This window comes from Leucoraja erinacea, chromosome 11 (genome assembly GCF_028641065.1).
Source record: "Leucoraja erinacea ecotype New England chromosome 11, Leri_hhj_1, whole genome shotgun sequence".
Classification (NCBI taxonomy): Eukaryota; Metazoa; Chordata; class Chondrichthyes; order Rajiformes; family Rajidae; genus Leucoraja; species Leucoraja erinaceus.
The window spans coordinates 16,013,632-16,038,487 of NC_073387.1; the positions used below are offsets into that span (position 1 = coordinate 16,013,632).

General features: G+C 44.3%; 1 protein-coding gene across 1 annotated transcript; it reads left to right on the top strand.

Annotated features, from left to right (window-relative positions):
* The first annotated feature begins 3,108 nt into the window (after positions 1–3,108).
* LOC129701498 (uncharacterized) lies at positions 3,109–20,943 on the top strand. The gene is made up of 6 exons (XM_055642724.1): positions 3,109–3,178; positions 11,546–11,645; positions 14,801–15,142; positions 17,058–17,327; positions 18,313–18,681; positions 18,760–20,943. Exons 2-6 carry the CDS (start codon positions 11,558–11,560, stop codon positions 19,218–19,220), a joined length of 1,530 nt encoding a protein of 509 aa, XP_055498699.1. The 5' UTR covers positions 3,109–3,178; positions 11,546–11,557; the 3' UTR covers positions 19,221–20,943.
* The last annotated feature ends 3,913 nt before the right edge of the window (positions 20,944–24,856 follow it).

Sequence of the window (24,856 nt, forward strand, 5' to 3'; positions counted from 1 at the left end):
TATCAAGCTACCTGGTTTTCTCTCATCCGCCTTTCTTAAAATGTGCAATAACATTAGCTACCATCCAATACACATGAACTGATCCTGAATCTATAGAACATTGGAAAACTATCACCAATGCATCCACAATTTCTAGAGCCATTTCCTTACGTAACCTGGGATGCAGACCATCAGGCCCTGGGGATTTATCAGCCTTCAGTCCCATCAGTCTATCCAACACCATTTCCTGCCTAATGTGGATTTCCTTCAGTTCCTCCGTTATCTCGTTATCAGATTCTCTGGCCACTGCTATATCAGGAAGATACGTTTGTGTCCTCCTTAGTGAAGACAGATCAAAAGCACCTGTTCAACTCATCTGACATTTCCTTGTTCCCCATTATAAATTCACATTTTTCGGTCTTCAAGGGTCCAACTTTGGTCTTAACTAATTTTTTCTTCTTCACATACCTAAAGAAGCATTTACTATCCTGCTCTATATTCTTGGCTAGCTTACCTTCGTAGGTCATCTTTTCTTCCCGTATTGTCTTTTTGGTTATCTTCTGCTGTTCTTTAAATATTATCCAATCCTCTTGCTTCCCGCTCATCTTTGCTACGTTGTGCTTCTTCGGTTGAATTTTTATACTGTCCCTGACGTCCCTTGTCAGCCATGGTCGTCCCTTTCTCCCCTTGGAATCTTTCTTCCTCCTAGGAATGAACTGATCCCGCACCTTCTGTATTATTCCTAGAAATACCTGCCATTTTTGTTCCACTGTTATCCCTGCTAGTGTATCTTTCCAGTTAACTTTGACCAGCTCCTCCCTAATGGCCCCATAGTCCCCTTTATTCAACTGCAACACTGACACCTCTGATCCAACCCTCTCCCTTTCCAATTGTAGATTAAACCTGACCATGTTATGGTCACTGCCTCCTAATGGATCATTATCCTCGAGGTCCTTTATCAAAACTTGTTCATTACATAACACTAAATCCAGAATTGCCTTCTCCCTGGTTGGCTCCAATACAAGCTGTTCAAAGAATCTATCACAAAGGCACTCTTTAAAGTTCCCTTTCTTGGGGTCCAGTACCAATCTAATTTCCCCAGTCTACCTGCAATCCTACCCAGTTTCCTCATCAAACTTAATTCCATTTGCCCCATATCTCTCTGAACCTTTCCTTTCCATGAACCTGTCCGTGTCTTTTAATGGACATGTTTGTACCTGCTTCAACTACCTCCTCTGGCAGCACATCACATATAACTACTACCCTTTATAGACAAAAGGTGCATGAGTAGGCCATATGGCTCTTCAAGTCAGCACCGCCATTCTATGTGATCATGGCAGATCATCCACAATCAGCACACCGTTCCTGCCTTCTCCCAATATCCCCTGACTCCGCTATCTTTGAGACTCTATCTAGCTCTCTCTTGAAAGCATCCAGCGAAGTGGCCTCTATCACCCTCTGAGGCAGTGAATTCCTCATATTCACAACCATCCCTGTGAAAACGTTTTCCTCATCTCCGTTCTCAATGTTTTACCCCTTATTCTTAAACTGTGGTCTCTGGTTCTGGACTCTCCCAACATTGGGAGCATGTTTCCTGCCTCTAGCATGTCCAAACCCTTAATAATCTTATATGTTTCAATAAGATCGCCTCTCATCCTTCTAAATTCCAGAGTAAAAAGCCCAGCTGCTCCATTCTCACTGCATATGACAGTCCCGCCATCCTGGGAATTAACCTTGTAAACTGCGCTTTCAATAGCAAGAATGTCCTTCCTCAAATTTGCAGACCAAAACTGCACTTAATAGTCCAGGTTTGGTCTCACAAGAGCCCTGTACAACTGCAGAAGGACCTCTTTGCTTCTATACTTAATTCCTCTTGTTTGAATCCTTTACCCTTTGAATGTAAAGGATGCCCTTCGTGTTCATATTAAATCTTATCCTCTCACTTCAAACCTGTGTCCTCTGGTTCTTGATACCCCCACATTGGATAAAAGGCTGTTCATTCAGTGTATCTATTCCCCTCAATAATTCAACCATCTGGTATTAATCACCCCTCAGCCTCCTGCACTCCAAGGAATAAAGTCTGAGGGAGCACAATTTTTCAGGCCCATACAGTTGATCCAATATTGGTCTCAAAAACACTTTCCCACTTTCCCCACATCTCCTGACTTCTGTAGAGATATAGTCAATCATCCTCTACCTTGAACAATGTCAATGTCTCAGCCTCTGCAGCTCCAAAAACTGTTTTGCCAGTCAGAGCAATATGGGATGACTTTGGTGTAATGACAAAAAATGGTCTTCAATGAGAACTGTGCAATGGTCTTCTGATTTCTGCCAAAGCCATGGTCAAAAGATTCACCTGTTGCAGGTGGACAGGAGAGGAGGAGGTCAAGTAGGCCAATCCCTTGTGTTGGCTCATTCTCTACCTGCTGTAGAAAGAGCCTGGCAGACACATCCTTCAGGGTTTGGCCATCTCAGTGAGTGGTCGAGTGACCAAGCCACTCCCAATGATGGATCCTGAGATCCACGCTCAGTGTACACTCTGTACTCGTTGCTTCTTTTAATGTCATTCGAGATTTTGTTCAGCTGACCAATAATACTGGGCATTTATTAGGACAGTGAAAGCTTCCCATGGTGAAATCTGTGGGCTCGTTCCCATGAAGGGGCAAGTGAGGAAACATTATGTTCTTTCTCCTTTCACCAGGGCTAGTCCTCTCTCCGGGAATGGTTCAGTTTATCCTAATGGGTGCAATGGAATTGCCAGCATTTTTAATGAACACAACCCTCTATGGAGGTTACTTCATCATAAAATGGCAGGACCTTGCTGGACTGCTTGTACTCTCTCGTAGAACATCAGGCCCAGCAGAATTCAGCAAAGCACCTGGAGCTCTCCCATTTGAGATCCATTTGAAATGTTCAAAATCGCAAAGGTGCAATTTTGATTCCAGATGAAATGTCCTTGAGCTCAGAACTTTCCCATTTTAAACGTCTCTCTCTTTATTAGTTGTATAATTCTATATCTTAACCCATTTGTATCAACACCAGTGGTGCCGGAACCCTGAGCTGGAGGGGGAGTGTCATTTAGTTTGACAAGAGGCAGCGTCAGTTACTGTGCAGAGTGAGGGAACCTCAGCTTGTCCTGTGCTGGCTCAAAGCCACGTTGCTGCTTCTCCAGAATTCCAAACAAATTCCTCTGCAGAAGGTCGGTAAACTTCAGACATTATTCTTCATTAGTAATAATGGATTAAATGAACGGGATTAAATGAATGAAATGTAGTTTGCAAAACTGATGTACTTCTTCAAATTTTATTTTTAAATGTGTTCTCCTATTGCAATGATGGTGTCTTGACTAAAAAGAGAACAAATTATTTTTGCTACATCCGACTGATTAAAATCTAAAATAGCGGTGTTTCTCTTGACTATTCGCATGCATTTTATTCTTTCCCACATTTCAAATTTCCTGTTTTCTACCTGCTGTATGAAACGATTTCAATATCTAACCTTGTTTGTTGTTTCTGTTTTCCAAAACAATGTTTTGATCTTTAAAAAAAAGTAATTGTTGGATTAATAATTTTCATCTACAGACGCTGCCTGAGCCGCTAGTTCCTCCAGGAGTTTTTTTTTTGCTTCAGGGACAAAAAGTGGATGTGTTGAATTTTCAGAAAGTCTTTGATAAAGTTGTGCATAAAAGATCAACAAGGAATATTAAAATATGTGAATTTGGCAATGTTCCACTGGGATGGATTGAAAATTCTTTGGCAGGCTGGGAACCGAGACTTCTTTTGGGCGGCACATGGTGACTAATGAGCCGTCATTGAAACCTTTGTATGAACTTGTTATTTTCAAAGTACATTAATGATTTTGACAAGGAAGTAAATTTAATATTTCGAAGTTTGATTACATGAAACTGAGAGTAATTAGGAGAAGCAAAGGATGCAAAGAGATTTCTAGGTGATCTCAGTCATTTGAGCTTGTGTCCAAATATACACACAGATGCGGCATAGAGTCATAGAGCTGTACAGTATGGAAATAGGTCCATCGGCCCAATGCATACATGCTGACCAAGTTATCTATCTGAGCCAGTCCCAACAGCCTGCAGCTAACCCATGCCCCTCCATACATTTCCGATCCATAATATTGTGGATAAACATGATGTTTTGTTGAAAAAGCTGAAAGACAGAACTATATGAATTGTGATCGATTCAGAAATATTGATAAAGATATCTGAAGATATCTGCGTCTTTGTGCACTAGTCACTGAAAACAGACATGTGATGCAGCATGCAGTATGTGGGCAAGTGATATTTGTTTGTCTTCTCTTCTGGAGGTTTTGAGCACAGTAACAAGATGTCTTGTTGCCATATTACAGGATATTCCTGAGCACCCCTTTGGTGTACTGTTTTGTTTTCCTTACCCGATAAAGGGTTTTCCTGCCACAGAAGGAATTCAGCCAAAGCTGACCAGACTGATTCTTGGAATGTCAAGGCTAACGTGTGAGGAGAGGAGGAGCCACTGGGCCAGTAGTCACTGGCATTTGGTAGACATAAATGGGACCTCACTAAATCCAACAACATTCAGGCAGAGCTAGACAAACTCCATATGTAAGGATTTTTTTCAGCGACTGGAGGATCTAGAACAAGGGGTCGCAGACTTCAGACCTGAAGGGCTGAGATGTGGAAACATTTCTTCATTCTGAATATAGTAAGCCTTTAAAATTCACCCCACGGAAAAAATGGTTGATGACAAGTAACTGAATCCAGGGGAAATCTAGGGGATAGATTTTTTTTTTGACACAAATGGCATCAATGATTATAGGCACAGAATTGTAATATGGGATTGACAGAGAAGGTTGTGTTGAATGACAGAACAGGCTCAAAGTGCCAAATAATCCACTCCTGCATGTTTCAATAAGTACGTAAGTAAGTTTATTGGCCAAGTATTTACATACAAGGAATTTGCCTTGGTGCTCCACCCACAAGTAACAACATGACATACAGTGACAGTTACGAATGACTCAGAAAACAGTAAACATTAATAATAATAAAACATTAATGATAAAACACCATTGATCAAGCATATGGACCAACAAAATACCAGATCAAAGGCAGGCTAAAGATTTATGGCAGTTGAGTAGAGCAACTACTCGTGGATAAAAACTGTTTTTATATCAGGCTGTGGCAGCATTGCCAGTCCGGAGTAGCCTTCCAGAGGGAAGTGATTCAAAGAGTTTGTGGCCAGGTTGAGAGGGGTCAGAGATGATCTTGCCCGCTAACTTCCTGGCTCTTGCAGTGTACAGTTCAATAATCCACTAGGGGTGCCGCATTGAAGGCAGCCTCTGCCTACAGTCCGTTTGTTTTTCAATCTTTTTTAAAAATGTTATTCAGTTTACAGTTTGTTTTGGGGAATCTTTAAATTTTCTATGCGGGGGAGGAGGGAAAGGTAAGGGGGAAACTGTCCCCCAGTCGCTTCCTGGCAAGGATCCGACAATTTCTCCGAGTCGCGTCCTCGCCCTCCCACCCCCCCATCCCCCCTCCTCGTGGCCTACAACTACCTTTCCTGCTGGGGACCGGGAACCGGACCAGAGCTTCAACAGCGGTGGTGCAGCGCTGGATTCACTGCGGAGCAGGCAATGCCTACGTGGAACGCAGTTTGAAGCTCCGGAGCGTTGGGCTGCTGCTCCAACATCGCTGAGCTGTGGTTTGGGAGAGCTTCCAGCGCGGGCGGTGCTGAACAACATCGCAGAGTCTCTGTAGTCCTTTGCCGAGGGCCACCAGCGTTGCATCTCCACCCAGCACGGCCTGAGGACTTTGGGAGCCGCAAACTCCGGTAGAAGGTGCCCGACTCGGATGTCCAGGTCGCTGAGGAGTTCCTCCAGTCCCGATGTCGGAATGCCAACATCCCGGTGATTGAGCCTGAACATCGGGCTGCCCGGAGCGGCGACAGCGGAGGGCTCGGGGAGGCCCTGACCACGGGTGAACATCAGGAACATTAGAGGAAGATGACTGACTTTGGTCCCTTCCCTCACAGTGGGAAACTTTTGATTCTGCTGGGTGGGGATGTTTTATGTTGAACTCTATCGTGTGTTGTGTTCTTTATTTTTATTGTATGACTGTATGGTGATCACATTTCACTGTGCCAACTGGCACATGTGACAAATAAATGTGTCTTGTATCTTGTATCTTGGAGGGAGGGTTGCAGCTAATAACCTTCTCAGCTGATCGGATGATTCGCTGCAGCCTTCAGGTGTCGTGCTTGGTGACTGAGCCAAACCAGACTATGATGGAGAAGGTGAGAACAGGCTCTACGATGGCCGTGTAAAATTGGACCATCATTGTCTGTGGCAGATTGTGCTTCCTCAGCTGCCGTAGGAAGTACATCCTCTGTTGTGCCTTTTTGACTGTGGAGTCGATGGTAGTCCCCCACTTAAGGTCCTTGGAGATGATGGTTCACAGGAACTTAAAAGATTCCATAGATGTGACTGTGGTGTTGTTGATGGTGAGTGGGGTGAGGGGAGGGGAAGCTCTCCTAAAGTCTACAATCAATTCCACTGAGCAATTCAAGAGCATTGAGCTCTAGGTTGTTGCGATGGCACCAGGACACCAGCTGTGAAATTTCCTGTCTGTAGGCAGATTCCTCCCCATCCTGGATCAGTCCAATCAGGGTTGTGTCAGCCGCAAACATGAGAAATTTGACAGAGGTGCCTATGGAGGTCTGAGAGGTGCAATCGTTGGTGTAGAGAGAGTAGAGGAGAGGAGAGAGTACGCAGCATTGCGGTGCTTCTATGCTGAGCGTTTGCGGGTCCGAGATGTGCTTTCCCAGCCTCACCTGTCTGTCAGGAAGCTGGTGATCCACCAACAGACTGTACCGGTTCAGGCACAGTCAACTCGGAAAATTTGAAGTGTAGTAGCTCTGGCACAATGGTGTTGCATGCAGAGCTAAAATCAACAAACAGGATCCTCGCATAGGTCCTCTGGCGGTCTAGGTGCTGTAGGATGAAGTGCAGGCCCAGGTTGACTGCATCATCCACAGATCTATTGGCCCGACTTGCAAACTGCATAGGGTCCAGCAGAGGGGTTGGGATATTTTTCAGCATGACCAGCACAAGCCTTTCAAGGGTCTTCATGACTACAGAAGTCAGTGTGACAGGCCTGTAGTCAATAAGACAAGTAATCTTTGCCTTTTTGGGTACAGGGACAATAGTGGAGACTTTGAAGCAGGCAGGGTCTGTACATGCTTGCAGGGACTGGTTAAACATGTCTGTATAGACCGGTTCCAGTTGTTTGGCACAGAGCATGAGAGTAGAGGGGGAAACATTGTCAGGTCCTGGCGATTTACAGCTTTTCTGTCTTCTGAAAAGCCTCTCCACCTCCTCTATTTTGATTACAAAAGATTCTCGAATTAATGGTAAGGAAAGCTCGAGAATGGAGAACAGAGTAAGGTCTGGGCCAATTGCGAGCAGTGCGAGGGGGGAAGTGAATAAGGAGGTCAATGTGCTGTATATAAATGCGCGAAGTATAAGGAATAAAGTGGATGAGCTTGAGGCTCAGTTAGAAACTGGCAAGTATGATGTTGTGGGAATTACTGAGACATGGCTGCAAGAGGGCCAGGGCTGGGAACTGAATATTCAAGGGTATACCTCCTATCAAAAAGACAGACAGGTGGGCAGAGGGGGTGTGGTTGCCCTGTTGGTGAGGAATGTAATTCAGTCCCTTGCAAGGGATGACATTGAAACAGGAGATGTGGATAGAACTAAGGAATTGTAAGGGTAAAAAGACCATAAGGGGACTAATCTATAGGCCCCCAAACAGTAACCTGGACATAGGGTGCAAGTTAAATCAGGAGTTAGAATTGGCATGTAGCAAAAGTAATGCTGTGCTTGTTATGGGAGATTTCCACAAACAGGTAGATTGGGAAAATCGGGTTGGTACTAGACCCCAAGAAAGTGCCTTCATGATGGATTCTTAGAACAGCTTGTCTTGGAGCCTACCAGGGAGAAGGCAATTCTGGATTTAGTGTTATGTAATGAACTGGATTTAAGGACCTCGAGGTTAAGGAACCATTAGGAGGCAGTGACCATAACATGGTTAGGTTTAATCTACAATTGGAGAGGGAGAGGGGTGGATCGGAGGTGTCAGTGTTGCAGTTGAATAAAGGGGACTATGGGGCCATGAGGGAGGAGCTGGCCAAAGTTGACTGGAAAGATACACTAGCAGTGATGACATTGGAACAAAAATGGCAGATATTTCTAGGAATAATACAGCAGGTGCAGGTTCAGTTCAATCCTAGGACGAAGAAAGATTCCAATGGGAGAATGGAACGACCATGGCTGACAAGGGAAGTCAGGGACAGTGCAAAATTTAAAGCGATAAAGTACAACGTAGCAAAAATGAGCGGGAAACAAGAGGATTGGGTAATGTTTAAAGAACAACAGAAGATAACCAAAAAGACAATACGGGAAAAAAAGATGAGGTACGAAGGTAAGCTAGCCAAGAATATAAAGTAGGATAGTAAAAGCTTATTCAGGTATGTGAAGAGGAAAAAATTAGTTAAGACCAAAGTTGGACCCTTGAAGACCGAAAAAGATGAATTTATTATGGGAAACAAGGAAATGGAAGATTAGTTGAACAGGTACTTTGGACCTGTCTTCACTAAGGAGGAGACAAACAAATATCCTGCAAAATTAGAGCACATGGTATAGGGGGTAGCATGCTGACATGGATAGTGAAGTGGTTGGCAGACAGGTAACAAAGAATAGGGATTAACGGGTCCCTTTTAGAATGGCAGGCAGTGACTAGTGGGGTACCGCAAGGCTCGTTGCTGGGACCGCAGCTATTTACAATGTAAATCAATGATTTGGATGAAGGGATTCAGAGTAATATTAGCAAGTTTGCAGATGACACAAAGCTGGGTGGCAGTGTGAACTGTGAGGAGGATGCTATGAGAATGCTGGGTGACTTGGACAGGTTGGGGGAGTGGACAGATGCATGGCAGATGAATTTCAATGCGGATAAATGTGAGGTTATCCACTTTGGTAGCAAAAACAGGAAGGCACATTACTATCTAAACGACATCAAGTTGGGAAAAGGGGAAGTACAATGGGATCTGGGGGTCCTTGTACATCAGTCTATGAAAGTAAGCATGCAGGTACAGCAGGCAGTGAAGAAAGCGAATGGCATGTTGACCTTTATAACAAGAGAAATTGAATATAGGAGCAAAGAGGTCCTTCTGCACTTGTACAGAGCCCTAGTGAGACCACACCTGGAGTATTGTGTGCAGTTTAGGTCCCCTAATTTGAGGAAGGACATTCTTGCTGTTGAGGGAGTGCAGCGTAGGTTTACAAGGTTAATTCCCGTGATGGCGGAACTGTCATATGCTGAGAGAATGGAACAGCTGGGCTTTTACACTCTGGAGTTTAGAAGGATGAGAGGATATCTCATTGAAACATATAAGAATAATAAGGGTAACCTCAATACCCCCAATACCATGCGCTCCAATTTTAGTCACCAGTCTCCCGTGCGGGAACTTATCAAAGGTTTTCTGAAAGTCTAGATACACTACATCCACTGGCACCCCTTCATCCATATTACTTGTCACATCCTCAAAAAATTCCAGAAGATTAGTCAAGCATGATTTCCCTTTCATAAAACCATGTTGACTTGGACTAATCCTTTTACTGATATCCAAATGCCCCATTATCACATCTTTAATAATTGACTATCATCTTTCCCACTACCGGTCAAGCTAACTGGTCTGTAATTCACCATTTTATCTCTCCTTTCTTGAAAAGTGGGATAACTGTGGATAGCTATCCTGCATATGGATGAGAAGGGAATGGAAGGTTATGGTACGAGTGCAGGCAGGTGGGACTAAGGGGAAAAAAATTTGTTCGGCATGGACTTGTAGGGCCGAGATGGCCCGTTTCCGTGCTGTAATTGTTATATGGTTATATGGTTATATGGTTAATCCACAGGAACTGATCCTGAATCTATTGAACATTGGAAAATGATCACCAATGTGTCCACTATTGCTGGAGCCACCTTCCTGAGGACCCTGAGATGCAGACCATCAGGCCCAGGGGATTTATCATCCTTCAGTCCCATTTGCCTACCCAATGCTATTTCTCGCCTAATGAAAATTTCTTTCAGTTCCTCTACCCCCTTAGATCCCCTGTCCTCCAGTACATCTGGGAGATTGTTTGTGACTTCCTTAGTGAAGACAGATCCGAAGTACCTGTTCAACACTTCTGCCATTTCCTTGTTACCCATAATAATTTCACCCATGTCTGCATTCAAGGGGCCCACATTTGACTTTGCTACTCTTTTTCCCTTAACATATCTAAAGAAGCTTTTACTGTCCTTCTTTATATTCCTGGCCAGCTTCCCATTGTACTTCATCTTTTCAGCTCGTATTGCCTGTTTAGTTACCTTCTGTTGTCCTATGAAAGTTCCCCAATCCTCTGGCTTCCGGCTACTCTTTGCTGTGTTATACATCTTTTCTTTTAGTTTTATTCTATCCCTAACTTCTCTTGTCAGCCACGGTTGCCTCCTACCCCCCTAGTTGAGAAAAAAGCAGGAAGTTAAATAGCCCAGAGCTCAAAATAGACAAATCATTGCATGAAAGCTCTTAATGCAGCCTTAACCATTGCTCTGAATTTTGCTTCTGGTCCTGAATGTGATATTATCTTCTGAATGAGCTTGGAAAATACAATAATGCCACCTTGTGCCCTTCTAACCTCACATTTCTTTTAAAATTTTTAAATAAACTTTAGGCAGAATAAAAGCCATTTACAAAACTATTTTTGAAGAAAACGGTCCTGACCCAAAACATCACCTAGCCATGTTCTCCACGGATGCTGCCTGACCTGCTGAGTTCCTCTATTATTTTGTGTCTTTCCTTGGTAAACCAGAATTTGCAGTTCCTTGTTTTATACAAATCTAAAACAACGTAAAAACATTTTCAGTGTCTCTACATTCAATAGTGTCATACTCAAGAGCATTAACATTTATCTTTACAATAAACAACCTTAACACTCATGTGGCCCCCTGTGCTGATATTCTTTGTATGAGGGGTGTTCCCACCAGACTCATCACTCAATGTCCAGCAGTAGAAGGTCCCTAGATTGTGGTCCTTCCCCTCAGAGTTTTTATGTTGGTTGCAACGAGCTTCAGTTCATCCCTCAGCACATTTTCCTGCAGTCTGTAGTGGGTCAGGTGGCAACATTCCATGATGGACCTCACTTTGACATATCGATGCTTCATTCCTCAGCACAGTAACAGTGTGTGGGAGATGGGGCAACATTCCTGTCCTTATAATCCAGCCTTTGACCCACAGTGAGCAGCATCAGAACAAAAGAATTGCCATTGAAGTTTTATCTTTAGAAACAAAAAAGACACTTCCTCACTCTTACGTTCAATGGGCTTAGCATTGATGGCAAGCATATCATACGCCTTCTTCACTACCCTAACTACTTGTGTTGCCACCTTCCGTGAGCTATGAACATGGACTCCTAATGCACTGAAGATATGTGGCTCAAACAGGCTCAGTCTAAAACTTGATGTTATTTCCCACAGGGAATCCACAAGATGAAGCCCAGGTTTATCTGCAGCAGTTTGCCAGCTGGTTTGATGATCGGTTTCATTGTTTTCCTGCTTCGACCCGTTTCCAACCAGAGTAAGTGCTTTCTCTTCTCCGGTCACAATCACGTTGCTTTACTTTATCATTGTCTGTGTAAATCCGCACCCCATTGTCAATCTCGCTCTCCTCTCCACGTCCCACAAATCCACCCCATCCTTGCTGGAGCTCCATTTCTGGGCCTCTCCCATTAGCTCCCTCCCCTTCTCCTGCACCAACATGGCCCTTTTCAAAGTCAGAAATGGCCCCCGGTGAGCACTGTGACATGGTTGTCCACACCATCCTCCCCAACATCTCCCCACCACAGTCCAGGCGGTGGAACTGCCCTTGACTTATCGATCCTGTCGCATGCGAGAACTACCTGCTTCATTCTCCGGCACAGTTCCTCGGGCACCCTCTGACAATCTACCATGGACCCCTCCTATTTCTCATCCTCACACTGCCCTTCGGTGACATCACCTGAAGTTTCACCGTTGTTTCCACAAGTTGAATGTGGACACCAGCTCGACCTCGCTAGCACCTCCCTCGACCCTACCATAGTCTCCACATTCCCAGACTACATGTGGGACATCCAGGACTGGATGAGTAGAATTCCCCCCCTAACTGAACACTTTGAATCCCAAAGTAAGGAAGAGGAATTAGAGTGGCAAAGTAAGAAAACCTTGGATGACCAAATACATTTGTAAATTTGGTCAAAAATAGAAAGGAAACACATGCAAGGTTCAAGAGTATGATAGCAGAGAGGGCCATTGAGGAATATAAAGCAAGGAGGAAAGAACTCAAGCGAACGATTAGAAGGGAGAAATTAGGCCACAAAATGGTCATGGCAATTTGGAGTAAAGAAAGCTCCAAGGCTTCTTATACTTACATTAAAATCAAGACGGTAAACAAGGAGAAAGCAAACAAGGATAAATGAAGGAAACTGAAACTGGAATTAGGGGATGTAGGTGAGGTATCAGATATCTCCAGGGATGAGAGGAGCAAGGGAAAAGGGGAAAAATGAAATAAAATAAAATATGTCAGTAAAAAGGTGGGATGGATGTTTGGGGATTTATTGCCTGAAAGTCAAGAATTCAATGTTCATATCATTAAGTTGTCAGATACCCAAGAGAAATATGAAGTGTGGTTTTTTTAGTTTGTATGTGGCCTCACTCTGGCAAAGGAGGAGGCCAAGGACTGAAAGATCAGTACGGGAATGGGAGTTGAAATGGTGTATTTGTTTAAAATGGGGAGAGAGAATTCAGCAAATTAAAGAACAGTGATTCACATCACAATGGTAGGAAACAATTGGAAAATATTCTTTGGGATAGAATTGAGTCCCATTTGGAACAAAATGGACTAATTAAAGACAGTAGGCATGAATTTTACATGGCATTGTCTACAGTAATTTTAGTACGGCACTTGGTAAAGTCCCTCCGGTACCCGGACGTGGCGCCAATGGACGAGAAGCCAAAGCAAAGAAGTGGAAGCCAAATAACCGAATGTAAACAAAGCCGAAACGCCAACTAAACGAAAGGGTGGGATGCCTAAAAGTCAACTAACCAAAAGGCTGCGACGCCTTAAATCAAACTCACCGAATGGCCGCTATGCCGAAACGCCACCTACCCGATTAGGCGGCGTCGCCTACAGGCCAACGAACAGAATGCCGCTCAACAGAAAAGTCAAATAACGGACATGATGTTGCCGGGGGCCGGAACTTGTCAGCGATTGGTCCAGATCCCCGTGTCCATAACACCACTGTGGAGGGATGAACATTGTCCCATACCTCAGCTGCAGTCGACCCACAACCGCGGAGGGTGGCCGTGGGAGAGTGGGGGCTGTCCCACGGGATGCACATCTTCGGCAGCTTACAACTTGGTGCTTGGGTTCAGATTGCCCAGTCATCTATGGCTTGTGTGGGAAAATGAACCCCATGCTCCCGTCTCCCAATTCTCTCTCCCCTCTTCTCTCTCTCCCCCTCTCTCCCATCTCTCTCTCTCCCCCCCTTCTCCCTCTACCCTCTCTCTCCCTTCTCCTCGCTCTCCCCTCTCTCTCCCTTTCTCTCTCCCCCCCTCTCTCTACGTCCCCTCTTTCTCTCCTTTTCTCTCTCCCCTTTACTCTCTCTCTTTTTTCTCTCCCCTCTTCTCTCTCTACCCCCCCTCTCTCTCCCCCTCTCTTTCTCCCCCCCTCTCTCTCTGCACCTCTCTCCCCCCTCTCTCTCCCCTTCTCTCTTTCTCTCTCATCTTCTCTCTCTCCCCCATCTCTCTTTCCCCCTCCAACCCCCTGACTCTGACACCCACACAGGATGATTCACCCCCCACCCCGGCCGCAGGGACAGACGGCTTGGGGCATAATAAATCGCTTTTAAAACATGGGGGGGGGGGTCACACACATCCGGGGAAGAGGCAGCCGCTCCAGACTTTCCAAGCCGCCGAGAAATGTTTCACCCGACGCCAGAGTTCCATTTTCCCGGCAAGAAGGCCCTGAAATTTATCGGACTGGTTGAAAGGGCACAAATGGGCCCCGATCTCGGGTGTTTCACAGAGGAAGAGGACTTAACTTTCTGGTGCCTTTCCCCAAAGTGGAGATTTTTGATTCTGCTGTGGGGGGATGTTTGTGTTGAACTCTATAATATGTTGTGTCCATTTTCTTTATTTTTTTTAACCTTTTTCTATGGTTTGTATGGAAACTTATTATTTAATTTATGTAAAGCACTTTGGTGTTAATGCAAGTTGACTTAAAACGTGCTATATAAATAAAACTTATTTACTTACTTACTTACATTCCCTGGCGGGCCGAATGACAAGTGTGCATGACAACAAATAATGAGGAGTGAGGAGCAGACAGGGAGGCAGGAGCGTGTTTATTCTGTTCCAGGTTTATCCGCCAATTGCCGGGGATGCGGTGTGTACAGGATCCGCTGATCTCTACCCACATCAGGAAACCCAGTCGCAGGGAACACCGGCTGGAGACCTGACACAAACCTCCATCTTTCTCCCACTCACTCTTCTCATGTCATGAAGTATCGCTGGACCAGGCCAGGTTATTCCAGCCAGACATCTATTCACAAACTGTGCCCGTCTCACTGGAGGTTCTGTGGGAGATCAAAACATTCTGGAAATAAATGAAATTTATTTTAAATTAATTTTTATAGATATGGAGTGGAGAAAATGTGCTTAATATGTTATTCCTTCAATTTTTCCTCTTTCCAACAGAAACCAGAAATCAGATTTATTTCAAGGATAATGAAGGCGACATTGTGTTAAAAGGACCAGACAATCCTGGGAATGACACTCTTGTCTGGGAATGGGAACCGCACTCGAGGCGGGGAAAACAGACAGTGGTAACTCTCCGTATCCAGGGCGGGGACACGTGGAGCAAACAGTGGGGCAATGGCCGGGAAAACACCATTATGAACCAGGAGGTGGTTGTGGATCTCCGTACTGTTAATCTGACAATAAAAAAACCCACATTTAAATGGTCGGGATTGTTCACCTTGACTGAAACACATCCGAGGAAATTGATCCTGAAACAATATGAAATATATGGGATCAAAGGTGAGTGGGCGAGACGTGGATCAACAATGTGGTTCTCTGTTAATAATGTTACGTGTAATGATGAGATATGGTGAGACTTCTTCCACCTGGTGAATCTTCCATTGATACAATTGGGAGAAAGATTTTCTTCATTGATTCCGTGGGCCCGGGGGTGAGAATCCCCAGTGATACTGCTGCTCAATTTTACCCAGTGAACCAGGTCCATGCCTCACTGAGATCCCAGAGGAAGTCCATCTGTGGAACTTATACTCAATCAGAAAGTTCCCACCGAGAGGGCGGTCGGGGGAGACATGACAGGGACAAATTTATCAATCCTGTTACATCTAAACTTTGTTGCATTCACTGGTCAGAGTGTTGACGGTTGCACCAGCAGTGCCATGGGAACAGCCGGCATTTACCTGTGTGAATATGAACAGGTTCAGGACTTCCAACCACGTGTTGCACAACGAGGAATTCCCGAACATGCTGACAGTTCCTGTAGTGAATCTGCCAGCGCTCTCCTTCACTTCTCCATGTGGAGACCAGGACTGGTGCAGAAATACGCTGATATTCCCCGACACAGGCACCGGGAAAACTGTTCCCGGATCAAGTTCCTGGGTGGAGACTCTTCAGGAATCAAAACTAATCATCTTTGTAGAATTAGAGACCCTTTCATTATTAAAAAAAATGAAAAATTCAATGTTAATAAATGTGTTTACTTTTAAAAATTGGTGCCACTCAGAATCAATCCAACAGCTTGAGAACTTTAGCAGAGGATGGACAAGGCCTTTGCCTCCTGTAGATAATTCTCCACAGGTGTAAAGGGATTGGGGTTAGTTCATTGCTTTAACATTTGCTGAGAGTGAAAGGGAAGTTGGATCCAACAATATGCTCTCCTCAGCAAGTGGAATAGAACTACAATCCATGGACGTTCTGCCACCAGTCCCCGAGGAGCTAAATCCAATGTACAAACACTTGAATTTATACAATCTCAGGATGCAGCATGAGTGTCAAGAATGTTATGTGCACAAAATGTGTGAACCATGCTAACATGTGGATCACACAATGTCTCTGTAGTCTGAACAATATCACATTCAGATTTAGATTTATATTAGTCAATTGTCATATACATTTGGATAAAACACATCAATTGTTCAGATAAAGTTCAGAGTAAATTATAATGAAAGGTACTGTAAAAAATGCAACAAGTGCAACAAAATGCAACAAATGTCATATGAGGAAAGATTGAAAAGACTAGGCTTGTATTTACTGGAGTTTAGAAGCAAGAGAGGGGATCTTATAGAAACATATAAAATTATAAAAGGACTGCACAGCTAGGTGCAGGAAAAATGTTCCCAATTTTGGGCTCCAGAACCAGGAGCCACAGTCTTAGAATAAAGGGGAGGCCATTTAAGACAGAGGTGAGAAAACATTTTTCATCCAGAGAATTGTGAATTTGTGGAATTCCCTGCCACAGAGGGCAGTGGAGGCCAAATCACTGGATGGATTTAAGAGAGAGTTAGATAGAGTTCTAGGGGCTAATGGAATCAAGGGATATGGGGAAAAGGCAGGCACGGGTTATTGATTGGGGACGATCAGCCCTGATCACAATGAATGGCGGTGCTGGCTCGGAGGTCTGAATGGCCTCCTCCTGCACCTATTTTCCATGTTTCTATGTTTCTTAAAGCACACCAGCACAAAGGTGCAGAGATTGTAGTGCAGTATGAAGTAATGCAAAAAAAAAAACTAATGTTTATGAATATGCCCCATGTGATGATTAGTTTAACAGGAGTGTTTGTGGCTCTGGGCTTGGACTAGTTGGAGTTTAGAAGAATGAGGGGCGAGTCAAGGTTTTCAGCTGAGGTGAGATTGAGCCCAGTCATTGGACTTTCCACACCACTACCCACTCTGAATCTCATTCATCTGTTTTTCACAGTTGAGGCAAGTCCATATCGCCCTCTGCTGGGCAGTGACGTCACACTCAGCTGCACCATCTCCAGACTCTCAGATACAGTCAGTCTTCACTGGAGACCAATGGACTCATCCCAGCAGAACAGGAGCAACACTGATCAGATCCGCCTGAATAACACGGTCTATCTGATGATCCGACATGTTACAGTGGAGGATGGGAAGTTGTATGTGTGTGAAGTGAAGGAAAACGGAAACATTGTTCACACCAGTAATGGAAATTTTACTGTAAACAACAGTGAGTGTAAACACCTCCCATTACATATCAAGTAGACACTTGTATCATGGTGCTTCTTGGAATGGTATGCGTGCGCCCTGTGAAGAAATGTAGACAAGCAACTGCTCTCGTGTATAAAATGCTGAATGATCAGGGAGAAGTTTCTAGAAAGTCTCTCTGTGGAGCAACAGCCTGCTTGTCTTTGTGTGACAGACACACAGCACAGGAGTGATGATGTATTTCTGCAACGTTCAGTAAAGTATTTTGTCAGTTTAACTTGCCATCAATGCTCCAGTATCTGAGACTGAGATACTGATACAGGACTCACGTGAAAGTGTCAGATAGAAAGTGTAGTCACCATGACAACCACCAGCACTTGCTGCTCACACTCACACTTGGGGTCCCGGTGCACACATCAGCACTGAACAACAATCCGTCCCCCCTCCCCTCACTGACCCTTCTCTCTGAGTCACGCTACTGTTTGAAGTGATTCCAGCTGCTGCAGACTCGGGCTTCAGATCAGCATGGAGCTGGGAACAGGACACGGGGAAGAGGGAAGGGCAGGGAATCAATGGGTGTGAATGGGAGAGGGATGGTGGGAATAATAGGAATGAAGGGACAGGAAGACCCGACCCACTTGAGCTGCTAACCTGTCCGGATCAGGCCCCACCCACGCAGGCATCCTCTGGGCTGCTTCTGTCCGCAGCCTGAACCTGCACCACCTCCTGCAGACTGACAGAGAGATTCACCTCCCGGGCCGCTCTCGGGAGTTTCCGGGAGGTTTCATTCCATCACGGAAGATTCCCAGACAGTCTGTGAAATATCCAAGCTTTACTGCAATTTACTACTTTACAGGAAATTTTGTTTATGTAAAGATCTGATGAGTTTTGATGCAGAATGCATTTACATTTGAAGCTTGATCAGCTGAACAAAACACCACAATTATTTATGAGAATGTGGTTGTAACTGTAATACTGAAATGAGTTATCCTGTCTCTCCGATACAGCTTTATATAAAACGAAATACACAGTTTACCGCTCCAGCACAGATCATAGTGAACTTCACCTGGTTTGCTATAACAGTCGTGGGGATTCCAGTACTGCCATGACCTGGACATCACGTCGCCTTCAACAGCAACAACAGCAAGTATTAGCATCAACAACACACTCTCAGTCCATCAATGTCAAAGGGGCCGACTTCGGAAATCGACTGGTGACGTCAGTGAAACCCTTCGATGGCAAGGATTTCAGTTTGAGGATTGTCCCCGTTTTCTTTCAAGATGCCAGATGTTACAAATGTTATCTTGGAAAAGACACATCAGTGAACGAGGTGGGAGTTTCTCCATTTCTCACCATTGATCTAATCACAGTGAAAGGTAGGAGACATAATGCTGCCAGTGTTTTCACTGATGAACTAATTGTTTAAAATCTAAACAACCTGCTTGTTTCCACAGTCACAGCTGAACCGTCCGATGCAGTGACTGAGGGAGACAACGTTACCCTGACCTGCTCTGTGTCTCACGTCACTGAGTCAATGAGACTGGTTTGGATCAATGGTGATGACAAAAGTGTTGGAGAAAAGACACTGACCGTGGAAGAGAAATCACAGAATCTGGTTATTCAGAAAGTTGAGAGGGGCAGAGGGAACTGGAGATGTGGTTTGTTTCATCAACACCTGCCCCGGCTTTTAGTTCCGTACTATCAGGAGCCCAGTGGTAAGCGACTCAGGGTTTGCTCTTCATATTTAGAATTATGGTCACATTTTGATGTGACTTATTATTGTCCAATTTGCCAGCACTCACTCCTCCTTTATAGCATGTGTGGGAGACTCTGCTGTGGTGCAGTGCCTGGGATTATGGACAGTGGGATAACTCCGTCTCCCTCGGCTAATATTGAAGCTTCCCTTTCCATGTGACATGTTCAATGTGCGATTGTTACATCTTCATGATGCTGTGGAAAGTGCACGGACATCTTTCATGTACTTCACTGCTTTTAAAATAGTTGTAATGAAAAGTGTTGGGTAAATCACACAAGTAACTTCTGCATTGACAGTAATGGATCATGAGAGATGGGACAAATATGGAAGAGTGCAAACTGGTTGCCATGGATGTTGGGACAGGGGGGCTGTTTCCATGTTATTAGATTCTATGATTCTATGAATTACAACTAACACTATTTAAAGTACAATTATCCACGATATTCCACATTACATATAACCATATAAACCATATAACAATTACAGCACGGAAACAGGCCATCTCGGCCCTTCTAGTCCGTGCCGAACACATATTCTCCCCTAGTCCCATCTACCTGCACTCAGACCATAACCCTCCATTCGTTTCCCGTCCATATACCTATCCAATTTATTTTTAAATTATAAAATCGAACCTGCCTCCACCACTTCTACTGGAAGCTCATTCCACACAGCTACCACTCTCTGAGTAAAGAAGTTCCCCCCTCATGTTACCCCTAAACTTCTGTCCCTTAATTCTCAAATCATGTCCTCTTGTTTGAATCTTCCCTACTCTCAATGGGAAAAGCTTATGCACGTCAACTCTGTCTATCCCTCTCATCATTTTAAAGACCTCTACCAAGTCCCCCCTTAACCTTCTGCGCTCCAAAGAATAAAGATTTAACTTGTTCAACCTTTCTCTGTAAGTTAGTTGCTGAAACCCAGGCAACATTCTAGTAAATCTCCTCTGTACTCTCTCTATTTTGTTGACATCCTTCCTATAATTAGGCAACCAAAATTATACACCATACTCCAGAATTAACCTCACCAATGCCTTGTCCAATTTTAACATTGCATCCCAACTTCTATACTCAATGCTCTGATTTATAAAGGCCAGCACACCAAAAGCTTTCTTTACCACCCTATCTACATGAGATTCTACCTTCAGGAAACTGTGCACAGTTATTCCTAGATCCCTCTGTTCAACTGCATTCCTCAATTCACTACCATTTACCATGTACATCCTATTTTGATTTGTCCTGCCAAGATGTAGCACCTCACACTTATCAGCATTAAACACCATCTGCCATCTTTCAGCCCACTTCCAAATGGCCTAAATCTCTCTGTAGACTTTGAAAATCTACTTCATTATCCACAACACCACCTATCCTTTCTTTTCACTGCACATCTCGTATGTGTATGTGACAAATAAACTTGACTTGACTTGATCTTAGTATCATCTGCATACTTACTAATTCAATTTACCACACCATCATCCAGTTCATTGATGTACATGACAAACAACAGTGGACCCAACACAGATCCCTGTGGCACCCCATTAGTCACCGGCCTCCAACCTGACAAAAGCCATCCGCCATTACTCTTTGGCATCTCCCATTCAGCCATTGTTGAATCCATCTTGCTACTCCACCATTAATACCCAACAATGGAACCTTCTTAAACAACCTTCCATGAGGAACCTTGTTGCCCCTTTTCCGGGGTTACGTCCGTGCCCGGGTGGGATTAGAAAGGGAATACGCCCTGTCTGTGGGCACCCTGAGGGAGTTTCGGGACTGCTGGGCTCCGCAGGGTGTTGAATGTATCCTCAATAAGGATTGTATCATAATTGTATAGTAGTTTATTATGGATATATGTTTGTATTGTATTTATTGTGGTGGGTTCTGGCTTGTTTTATTGTAGTGTAAATATTATTTTTTAATAATTGAATAAATCTTTTGATTAATAAAAAAAAAAAAAAAAAATGAGGAACCTTGTCAAAGGCCTTACTGAAGTCCATATAGACAACATCCACTGCTTTACCCTCATCAATTTCCCGAGTAACCTCTTCAAAAAAATTCAAGAAGATTAGCCAAACATGACCTTCCAGGCACAAATCCATTTGACTGTTCCTAATCAGACCCTGTTTATCCAGATGCTTATATATATATTATCTCTAAGTATCCTTTCCATTAATTTGCCCACCACTGATGTCAAACTTACAGGTCTATAATTGCTAGGTTTACTCTTATAACCCTTTTTAAACAATGGAACAACATTCGCAGTACGCCAATCCTCCGACACTATTCTCGTTTCTAATGACAATTGAAATATTTCTGTCATAGCCCCTGCTATTTATACACTAACTTCCCTCAATGTCCTAGGGAATATCCTGTCAGAACCTGGAGACTTATCCACTTTTATATTTTTCAAAAGTGTCAGTACTTCCTCTTCTTTGAATCTCATAGTTTCCATAGCTACTCTACTTGTTTCCCTTACCTCACATAATTCAATATCTTTCTCCTTGGTGAATACCGCAGAAAATAAATTGTTCAATATCTCCCCCATCGCTTTTGGCTCTGCAGATAGCTATCCACTAATGGACGCTCTAATGGACCAATTTTATTCCTCATTATCCTTTTGCTATTAATAAAACTGTAGAAACCCTTTGGATTTACTTTCACCTTACTTGCCAAAGCAACCTCATATCTTCTTTTAGCTTTTCTAATTTCTTTCTTAAGATTCTTTTTACATTCCTTATACTCCTCAAGCACCTCATTTACTCCATGCTGCCTATAATTATTGTAGATCTCTCTTTTTCCGAACCAAGTGTCCAATTTTCCTTGAAAACCATGGCTCGTTCCAATTTTTACTATTTCCTTTCAACTGAACAGGGACATAAAGATTCTGTACTCTTAAAATGTCATCTTTAAATGTCCTCCATTTCTCCTCCACATCCTTCCCATAAAATAAAATTTCCCAATTCACTCCTTTTAAATCCGTTCGCATCTCCTCAAAGTTAGCCTTTCTCCAATCAAAAATCTCAACCCTAGGTCCAGTTCTGACCCTCTCCATAATTATATTGAAACTAATGGTATTGTGATCACTGGACCCGAAGTGTTCCCCAACACATACCTCCGCCACCTGACCTGTCTCATTTCCTAACAGGAGGTCCAGCACTGCCCCTTCTCTAGTAGGTACCTCTATGTATTACTGCAAAAAACTATACTGCACACATTTTACAAACTCCAAACCATCCAGCCCATTTACAGAATGTGTTTCCCAGTCTATGTGTGGAAAATTGAAATCTCCCACAACCACTACCTTGTGCTTACTACTAATATCTGCGATCTCCTTTCATATTTGCTCTTCCAATTCTTGCTCCCCATTAGGCGGTCTATAATACACCCCTACAAGTGTCGGTACACCTTTCCCATTTCTCAGGTCCACCCAAATAGCCTCCCTAGACGAGCCCTCTAATATATCCTGCCAAAGCACTGCTGTAATATCTTCCTTGACAAGCAATGCAACACCTCCACCTCTTGCGCCTCCAATTCTATCACACCTGAAGCAACAAAATCCTGGAATATTTAGTTTCCAATCACAACCCTCCTGCAACCATGTTTCACTGATCGCCACAACATCATACTTCCAGGTGTCAATCTAGGCTCTAAGCTCATCCACCTTTCTTACAATGCTCCTAGCATTAACATATTCACATTTAAGAAACCCACCCCCTCGTAATCTCTTTTCCACAAAAGATGTCCCATGATCCAGAAATTTGAATCACTGTCCTCTGCACCAGTCCTTCAGCCACGCATTTAGCCTCCACCTCGCTCCATTCCTACTCTCACTGTCGCGTGGCACAGGCAGTAATCCCGAGATTGTTACCTTTGCGGTCCTTCTCTTTAACTCTCCTCCTAACTCCCTAAATTCTCCTTTCAGGACCTCTTCTCTATTTCTACCGTTGTCATTGGTACCTATATGTACCACGACCTCGGGCTTCTCTCCCCTTTCAGGATTTCTTGGACGCATTCAGGCACATCCCAGACCCTGGCACCAGGAAGGCAAACTACCATCCGGGTCTCGCAACTGCGTCCACATAATCGCCTGTCTGACCCACTAACTATAGAGTCCCCTATTACTAATGCCCTCCTCTTCTTTTCCTTACCCTTCTGAGCAAAAGGACCGGTCTCTGCACTGGAGGCCCGGCTGCTGTTGCTACCCCTAGGTAGGCTGTCCCCCCCAACAGTACTCAAACAGAAGTACTTATTGTCAAGTTGTACAGCCACCAGGGTACTCTCTAGTCCCTGCCTCTGCCCCTTGTCCCTCCTAACCGTGACCCACTTGCCTGCCTCCTGTGGTCTTGGAGTGACCACCTCTCTGTAACTCCTCTAAATGACTTCCTCGCTCTCCCTGACCAGACGGAGGTCATCGAGCTGCTGCTCCAGGTTCCTAATACGGTCCCTTAGGAGCCCCATCTTGATGCACCTGGCGCAGATGTGGAAGTCTGGAAGGCTATCAGATTCCTTGACCTCCCACATCTGACATCCTGAACAGTAAACTGCCCTGGCACTCATACTCCCCTCTTACCTAGGATACCATACAAAGCACAATATAATACAATACAAACTGCTGGAAGAAATCAGCAGGGATCTGACTCCCAATCAGCTGCTCCCTCGTCTGCTTCCACCAATCAGCGGCTTCCTCAAGCCCACTTGTTTTGAAATGCGAATGGAACGTTGGAAAACTGCAGATTTGGGTACTCCTCCCTCTGCGACCGCTCTGACAGCTCTCGGGCCTCTGTAAGCAGCAAGCCCCATGCTCAAGTTTAAATCCTACATAGATCAGATATTCTTAATACTTTGTCAGAGCTTGTCATTCATGGTGTATGTCCTAGCCTCATTTGCACCACAGAACACATCACCTCACAATTGTCTGGATTAAGCTCCATCTTTCATTTCTCAGCCCATTTCACCAACACATTGATATCCCTCTGCGGAATAAGACCACTGTCCATACTATCAACAACTTCACTTATCATCTTGTCATCTGTGAACATTGATCTTGTCTCCCATATCCACTTCTAAGACATTCATGTAGATTACATACAACAAGGTCCAAGGACCAATCTTGTGGTACATCATTAGTCACAGACATCCAGGTGCAAAAACACCCATCTATCATCACCTTCTGTCTCCTTGTTGCCATAGATTGGACACGGCTGTTGTTGTAACGGGTATAGCTTGGACCCAATAGCAGCACAGATTAGAAACACAGGAATGGGTACACCGTACTCACACAGAGGCTCAGGATTGAGCGAGGGTTCCGAAAAGGGGCAGGCAGGAGACGTAGTCGAGGTAGCGGAAGGTCCGGTAACCAGGAGATCCAACACACGATGCAAACAAACCAGCGAGGGACAGACGAAAGGAGAGTCGAAGCCAGGCAGGAAGTTGAGGAGCCATTGCAGGGATACACCAAACAGCCCAGGAGAGAGGCAGACAGAAACCAGGAGGTACGGGACAAAGGCCATGGTCGGGGACAGAAGGCTGAAGTGATATCCGGGAAGACGACAGGACAGAATGGTCAGGGGCAGGCAGGTTCGAATTTGTGTAGGCAGTCGGGAAATCACTGGAGAGTCTTGCATGAATGCTGAGAACAATCTGGCACTGCGTGAACGGTGAGGAGAGTCTATATACCGGGTTAATAGGTGATCAGACGTAACTGAGTGCAATACTTACTACAAGAAATGCACTAAACACATAAATGAATTTTCCACAGCATGGCAATTGAATAGTGTGTTCCAACTGGGCTGATAGCAA